Source organism: Podarcis melisellensis, assembly GCF_964234715.1.
Source record: "Podarcis melisellensis genome assembly, chromosome: 6".
Lineage (NCBI taxonomy): Eukaryota > Metazoa > Chordata > Lepidosauria > Squamata > Lacertidae > Podarcis > Podarcis melisellensis.
This window is the reverse complement of record NC_138538.1, coordinates 71,654,334-71,662,940: the sequence shown is the minus strand read 5'-3', so window position 1 is coordinate 71,662,940 and position 8,607 is coordinate 71,654,334. Positions and strand designations below refer to the sequence as shown.

The 8,607-nt window shown below is 42.2% G+C and overlaps 1 protein-coding gene across 6 annotated transcripts in view; it reads right to left on the bottom strand.

Moving 5' to 3' along the window:
* Positions 1-313: 313 nt before the first annotated feature.
* Positions 314-8,607, bottom strand: part of CDC7 (cell division cycle 7) — a 36,043-nt gene continuing 27,749 nt past the window's right edge. For all 6 annotated transcript variants that reach the window (XM_081914228.1, XM_081914230.1, XM_081914229.1 and 3 more), the window contains 4 exons: positions 7,797-7,969; positions 6,659-6,741; positions 3,824-3,973; positions 314-884 (listed from right to left, as the gene is read on the bottom strand). In XM_081914228.1, coding sequence (XP_081770354.1) covers positions 493-884; positions 3,824-3,973; positions 6,659-6,741; positions 7,797-7,969 — 798 coding nt within the window. In that variant the 3' untranslated portion in view covers positions 314-492. The remainder of the gene's footprint in view (positions 885-3,823; positions 3,974-6,658; positions 6,742-7,796; positions 7,970-8,607) is intronic.

Here is an 8,607-nt window from a genome sequence, read left to right as displayed (position 1 = left end):
TTTGCGAGGCTAGAAGTACAGCAGGAATCTTTTCTGTCTCACATCAGCACCCTTCACATATTAAAGGCACATTTGTACAGGTATTAGGAGCTGATTAAGAAGCAGCGGCGCTCCTAGAAGTCAAGAACGAGGCAGCCCAAAGGAAGCCCATGCAGGTATCGTGCCAAGACCAGACTGGGACCACTGTGGGTTGCAAGCTGGTTCATGGAGGTCCAGTACATCTGCAGATTGCATCATCAGCGACACAACAAAATTAAAATAATTTAGAAATGTATGGTGTAAGAGCATGGGGAAAAATCTGTCCCAGTCTGCCTTTGATTTGGACTTCAGTATGTTTAATAGCTGACAAGGTTTTTGTTTTGTTTCCGCAAGTTGGGTGTAGCTATGAAGCAATTTGGAGGAAACAATGTCCCTCTAGGGATTCTGATTTCATTTAAAGATAAGGAAACTATGATTTCCAATGCTTCTGGTGGTACAGAGCTGAGCATCTTTTCACTGCTTAATATTTTTGAAGAAAGGATGAAGCAAGGCATCCTTTGCAGTTATTCTTGTAGCAGGATTTAGGTCTAGCAGTTTATCTAGAAGATCATAGGCCTCATCAGGGACTTTGTCCCATCCCAGATCAGCTGGCTTTTCAGAAGTTCTAATAACCAGGCCATCACGTTCATGACAACTTGGCTTCTGATACTGCAGGTGCTTTTTAGATGTCTGAAGTGCAGGCTCTGAAATGTTGAAGATTTCAGCTTGTAATGCAGGTTCCTGAGAAAGGTTGATCTGCCCATCACCTGTCGAGATGTCAAAGCTGGTTTTGCTTCCCCTCAGCCTTTCACAGAGCATTCGTAAATCCTGTGCTGGGATATCTTTACTACACAGTATTGATTTACCTGTGTGAAAAGCAATGTGGTTAGAAAGGATGCTTGACAGCTTTCAGAAGACACATTATAGCACTGTAACACAGACAGTGGATGCACACATACAATACGTTAAAGCAGTACTGTCGACCTTTCAAAAAATATAAGCTAGTTTGTCACTTAGCACACTGGTTTGCACTTAACATTAAAGCCATAATTTTAAATAAACTATGGCTTAATGTAAATGTGCAGTGTGCTGGCAAATACTGCTCAAATGTCCCCACTTCGTCCCTACCTATCCCATGCTTGGAGGAAAAAACCTGCATCACTGGCTTGGCACTGCATGTGTACCAGAGCTCATTGTTTTCCCCAAAACCATGAACAGGAAGCCCATGGGTTCTGCTTGTGGTTTAAAATAAGAGAAAGTAACCAACAAGAGTGGGCTTGCGCACAACATTAAGCCAGCATTGTGAACTGTTTCCTACAAGCACAGCACAGGACGTAGGAGCCAACTCCTAGGGGCTGTGTGGTCTTTGGCCCCCAAAATAAAATATTTGAGGGGGCTGGGCCCCCACAAAGTTGATGGGCATTCCCATTTAAATGGTGTTTGTGCACACTGTGTCATGTGATCGATTATGTAGGGCCCCACAAAATTTTCTTCAAGTTGGCACCCCTGACGCAGGAGTAAAGAGGGAGTTTTGAACTAAACTGGTTTAATGTTATGCACAAATTGGGTCAACTGGACCTTTCATAGAACCAAAGCTTGCAAAACAGATTTCTCTCTCTCTCTCTCTCTCTCTCTCTCTCTCTCTCACACACACACACACACAAACACGCCAAGAGATGAATCTGCCATATTGCTATTTTGTAATGGAATAGTGATGTATGGAAGTGAGAGCTGGACCATAAAGAAGGCTGATTGCCGAAGAATTGATGCTTTTGAATTATGGTGCTGGAGGAGACTCTTGAGAGTCCCATGGACTGCAAGAAGATCAAACCTATCCATTCTTAAGGAAACCAGCCCTGAGTGCTCACTGGAAGGACAGATCCTGAAGCTGAGACTCCAATACTTTGGCCACCTCATGAGAAGAGAAGACTCCCTGGAAAAGACCCTGATGTTGGGAAAGATGGAGGGCACGAGGAGAAGGGGATGACAGAGGACAAGATGGTTGGAGAGTGTTCTCGAAGCTACTAGCATGAGTTTGACTAAACTGCGGGAGGCAGTGGAAGTCAGGAGTGCCTGGCGTGCTCTGATCCATGGGGTCACAAAGAGTCGGACACGACTAAACAACAACAATGGAATACAAAACAGCCAACAGAACTGAGTTAAGTCCCAAAGAACTTTTGATAGGTGTGTTTTGGGGATGTGCGGGCATGCAAAGACCTCATGTTGCACCCCTGGATGAATACGGATAGGAGGAACACGGGAAGCTGCCTTGAACAGAGTCAGACCATTGTTCCATCCTGCTCAGTACTGTGTACATTGACCGGCAGCAGCTCTCCAGTTTTTCCAACAGGGGACATTTGCAGGGCTACCCGGGATGCAACGCAGACGCTCTGCCTCTTAGTCATATACACCCGTGTGAATCTGTGAAAGAGCAGTTCTGGTGACACTGGCAGTAATTCCCACTGTGGATACATGAAGCACAGGTACATACTAAGACAAGCAGGGCATATGGCTGGAAGACTAGGTTATGAGGCCAGTCGTCTGCACACTCCCAACTATGCTAAGAGGGAGGCGCCTTTAGAAAATATGCAGCCAACCACTATGTGCTTCGGTTTAGGGGGGGACGGACAGCAATTTATTTCGAGGGACACTGCAGCCAATGCTGTGGGACATTCCTCATCAGGTGATGAGAGGCAGGAGAAAAGACTTGTGGGAAACAGGCTCAATTCCCTCAGTTTTCCAGATTCGCCAAGCAGCAAGGTACCGATGGAGTCACTGAAAAAAACAATATACCTGCCTACTTCCCCCTCCCCACCTCGGAATAAACTCAAAGAGTAGGACTAAGATATATGTATGCACTCAGGAACAAATAACAATTGAGAGCCCCACATTAACATCAGTGCATCACAGAGCACCCGAGGATGGGGTCCATTGGCTCTTGTATCCCTCTCTTAAATCTACACTTTGGGTAAGGCCAATTGTTCTTTTCCATATGTTTCATTTAAAAAATAATAATCAAATGTTAAGTAACTGACAGCAGCGGTTTTAAGGTGTAATTAGCCTATGTATTACCAGTTGCTACTTTTATTTGCATGAATGGACCTTTAAACACAATCTGTTAAGTACATACCAACTTATTTGGTTGTTTGAACAGTTTCTGAAATATCAGGAGTAACAGATACCAGATAAATATTTATAAGATGATGCATGGAGGAATAACGTCTGTGAGGAAGTAGTGGTGGTGAGAATGAAGGCGCTGGCAGCTATTTGCTGGACTGCCTTCAAGTCACCAAGGGATGAGAGGTCAGCCGGTTTTGTCCTAACAAGTGCCAGGACAAGCACACAGGGCTTAGAAAAGGAAGTGGCAGGGGTCCAAGAAGGCAATCAGGCCCATGGGAAATTTCCAGGGGGCAGTCTAGGGCAGGAGGAATGAAAGAGGAAATGGTACAGAGGACTGAAGCAAGAAGGTAACTATATGGGAGATTTTAGGAGAGGAAAATGGGAAGAATTCAGAACAGTGGGCTGGACCAGAAGCTGCTAGAAAGCAGAAATTCATATATTGATGAAAAACAACCAGACACATCTTTGGTTGCAATCCTCTATGTCTATAAAGCTTAATTTCTACTGGGATTATTTAAAACTAACTTGAGGTCAGCCTGATTCTGGTGTTTAGACCAATAAATTCCAATGCCATTCGAAAGTCTCTGGGAATATAAACACAAATTATCTACAGAAAGCGGATGGCTACAAAACAGTCTGAACGTACACTGAATTACAAAAAAATATAAATACAAAACCTGCACACCAAATGTTTTAGCAGCTTGAATTGTCTCCCTGGATCCACGAATAGTCATAATCTGTGCCAAAGCTGTTAAATCATCACTTGCTTTGTAAAATGGATACCGGCCACTCAGCAGAGAAAGGAATATGATTCCTGCAGACCACATGTCAATTGCTGCAATTAAAAACAAACTTCAGTTACAATTACTTATACTCCCAGTGTGTTTGAAAGACTGAGTCAAAATCGAAAGCCGATTTTAATTTACATTTGCTCGTGACAATGATAACTGGTATTATAGAAAGTTACTTTCAGAGCTAGACTTTCTGCTCAGCATAAAACTGCTGCATTTACAAAATGGGACTGCTGTTATAAAAGGACAAAGTTAATAGGATTGCCATATTTCAAAAAGTGAAAATCCAGAAACAAGAGTTGTTGAGCTTTTTATCACCAACCCCCCCCCCCGACGTTTCTGAGCCAATTTAATGGAAAATCAGTAAAAATGGCACTGCCAACATGGACTGCCGTACATCCAGATTTTCCCGGATATTTTGCCGATTTATGCCTGGACACTGCTTCCAACTACTGTATTCTGGGTATGTCTGGGACATTCCAGACATATGGCAACCCTACAGTTATAGCTGTTTTTTTGCTTTGGTTAATCTCAGTAACTACTGCAGGCGCACTGAACAAAGCAGACTCAAATACATCCCTGAAGTGAATCAGAAAAGCTTTGAATTGGTCTGAGCCAAATCAGGCTGTTTCATGAGGGACCACATTGGGGTCTCAACCAAATCGTGTGGTTGGTGCGTACCCCTAAACCAAAGTTTTGCATGATTGGGCTGCTTCATTCACTTCAATGGAAAGGACAGTTCTGAACTCTTAAGGGATGCTCCCACATAAATGGGAAAGCACTTGAAAGCAAGAGCACATGGGATCCATTGCAATGGACAAAGTATATCCTCTAATTTGCAAACTCTATGGGTACTATCCCAAGCTAAGTATGTATGTCTCACTGACTTCAGTGGAAGAGAGCTAAAAGTACGTGCTTACAATTACCAATGAAATCACGTCAATGGAACTCAAATGTGCTTAATTTTTGCTAGTGCTGTATTGCCATATGGTTACATCTGAAAAGCGAGATGAGCGCTGTATCCCATAGTCGCCTTTGACTGGACTTAAGCATCCAGGGGTCCTTTACCTTCACATCAAGCCAGTGACATGCGAGGAGTGTTGGTGAAACATATATATTTATAAGGATAATCAACATCAAAGAGAAGAGGTGGAATAAACCAGTGTGGGAAAGTGGTGAGGGTTGGAATGGCTTAGTTAGGGTTGCCATATTTCGAAAAGTGGAAATCCGGACACAAAAGTTGTTGAGCTTTTCTTGGCAAAGTTGTTGCTATTTTTTGTGTGAAATGAGTTTTTGAGCTATTTTTAATGGAATCTGTCAAAATCTACACCACTGCTAGACTGGGATTTGTTGAATTGCTGCTGGCAGGACTGAACTGGTAAGGGAAAGTCCTGGCTTCCCAAGCAAAGGAAGGTTCTGTTCTGGCTTCCCATGTCTACCCCCAAACCTTCCTAAATGCCTCTTTCTTGGGGTCCATCAGGCTGTAGTTGAAGTAGTAAGGGTGCAGAGAAAAACCATTAAAAGCAAAACAAAAACAAACTCCTAGACTTCACAGACCTTGGCTCTTGCCAATTAAAGAGGACTTATCTGGAAGGGCAGGATGTTTCTCGCCCTAGCAAGTCACTTGACCATGCCTTCCAGTCGTCATGAGCAGATTTCCATCTGCTTAAAAAGATTAAATATCTAATGTCAGCTTTTTCATGTAATCTTTTAAAAAATCTGGTGCAAGCGTATTATGTTAGTTATGCTTGCTCTAAAAGAATACAAAGATGGATATGATCTCTCACAATCCCTGAAGAATAAGCCGGGGGGCGGGGGGCGGGATTAAAAAATTCTTCAGCTGACGCAAAACCCTCAGTGTTGGAACTTTCTGCCCACTTTCCACCATTTAAAAGAGGAATGCTGCTAACTCCCAATATCATAGTAAATATCTATGTTCTTCTTCTTTGGCAATCACTTGTCTTCCATGAATATAGTCTTAACAGTGTGTGTGTGTGTAAGTGACTGTGGAGGCCAATTCTGGATCCACACGTCCTTCCACAGTGGGGACACAAGTTTCCGGGTGAGAGTTGATAACAGCGAGGATTCCTCCTTTTAGCCCATTTCTCCCTTTCGTCCTGAGTTTGTCTTCTTCGAAGTCCATGACACCTTTAGTAAAAGCTGTTCTCCAACTGGAGCACTTGCAGGCTAGTGTTTCCCGGTTGTCGGTGTTTATATTATATTTTGGAGGGGTTTGCCTTGAGAGCGTCTTTAAATCTCTTTTGTTGTCCACCGGTATTTCGCTTCCCATTCGTAAGTTGGGAACAGAGTAGTTGCTTTGGGAGGCAATAATCAGACATCTGAACATGACCAGTCCAACAAAGTTGATGTTGAAGAATCATTGATCCGACAATAGTGATCTTTCCAGTATGCTGACATTAATTCACCTGTCTTCCCAAGTGATATGTATAATTTTTCAGAGACACCGTTGATGGAATCTTTCAAGGAGTTGGAGATGGCGTTTATAATTGGTCCATGTTTCACAAGCATACAGTAAAGTTGGTAGTACAATAGCTATCTATGTTAGGTATACACCTAACTTGTTTTTATTTCAGGTAAGAAGCTTGGAATAAAGAAATGTGTTTTATAATAGCTTTTCTTTAGATAACACTCCAACTACATACAGTCTGGAAGACCTACAGTGGTATCTAGTGCATGGAAATATACATTTTCAATTTGTTATACTGCACCTGTAGTTTGATTCGGAAACTTGGTTAACACTTCTGGTGCTCTGAATCCTGGTGTACCAGCCCTTGGAGCAACCTGCTGGCGTCTTGGGGATTAAAACATGAAAAACACATTTAGCAAATAACAGCACAGTTTGAGCTTTTAGGGGTCCGACAGTAAATAAACCAACTGCTATGACTTTATGTGGTAACATGAGTAAGTATTTTGTAAAATAATAGAATGCCACTCTCATTAATTCCTCCCAATGAGATGGCTGCAACACCTTTCAAATTTAGAACTGGGATCATATTCCTCCATATACCAGAGACTGAGAACTACGTGTGTGCAGGGGATTTGCAGCTAGCTACCACACCATGATCACAAGGAATACGCTTATGCATGCAGATACCATTCAATTTCAGAAGGCTAGCAGGGCACAAAACATTAGAAGTACATCTTTAACTGTTGTATTTTGCCAGCAGAGATCTTTGACAGAGTTATATGACCTAGACCACTTGTCTCCAATTAGCTGAGTACAGAGGACCCCCTGTTTTTCAAACAGCCAAGTCATGAACCCCCTACTTTTGAAAATTTTGATATCACTGTGGTAGTTTTTGTTATGTGAATGGTACCATGGACCCCTTGAGTGGGATATGCAGACCCCCTGGGGTCCGCAGACCACCAACTGGGAACCACTGACCTAGACCCATTTACAAGCCAAGGCATAACAACCGGCCCTCTGAAGCTGTGACACTACATTGTGCTTCCAACTCCAGTGAGTGTTCTATAACACTGGACCAGCTTTGTGGTGCGAGACACCGTGGAGATTGTGTCACAGAAGAGAGTTGAAACTTAAGAGGGATCAAGTTGTTTTCTGCAGCCTTGCACAGAGAGTGTTGACACTATTATAAAGAAAACCTTCTGCAGAAAACATTTAAACAAATGCACTAAGTCAGAATTTGTGGGTGCTGAAAATCTAGTTGTGAAAACGAACACCTGCATGAAATAGGCTGCCCAAAATGAGCTTTTGGAATATTTATCTGCTGTTGCATTGCAAAGATTTAATATTATCTTGTGCTTTACTCAACATGGATTAATTGGACAAATGTTTTTTCTTTAATCATTTCTTGCCAGTAATGCGATTGCATCAAAGCTAATTACCTTGAAAGACAAACACTGCAGACTCTATCTTTTGCATAACAGTCACAGGTCATGTTAGTTGGATAACTGCTGGCAGCTTTCTTCACTAAGCCATTAGTCACAGCTGAAGTTGTCTTCTTCTTCGCCAATAATTTTCTAGCTGCAATATCTGTCACCCTAGGCTGCTTTATGAGCTGCAATATAAATTATATTTTTTAAATCCAAGACACATTTAAACACAATTTTGACTCTAGCTGCCCTCAAAGACATAAAAGTTCTATTAGGTAGCATTTTTAAAGGCAGGTTGCCAAATTCAGACTAGTGAGCGATAAATCCCAATGGCTATTAAACCTAACAAGGTATTATAAGAATTCTAATTTAGTGGGTTTCAAGGAAAAGGTCTATTGTGTTAATATCTAGAATACGTTAATATTATAAAATTATGGAGATGTAAACTCCAGGCCAGAATTTGAACAAAAGGTTAGTCAATTTTACACTAAAGGGCTTTATACAGGAACCAGGTGATGCTCAACAGAGGCTGCTGCCAAAACCAGAAATCCAATCGCAAGGACCATTGTCCCTCCGTAATGTTCTATATTACCCCGTGCCAGTGGGGTGAGTAAACACATGACTTAGGAATTTACATGTTATAGGGAAAAGTAGGGGGAATTCAACACAAAGCTGCCATTTTGTGGCCATCTACTGTCAAATCTATTTCAGCACCATATCTGTGGCAAAGTTTCTCATTGCTTTCAAAGGGATTTAAGTGTGACCAGCTTTTTCTGTGCTGGGGCATCATGCACCAATAGACAAAAACGAAAGGGGGAGCTAA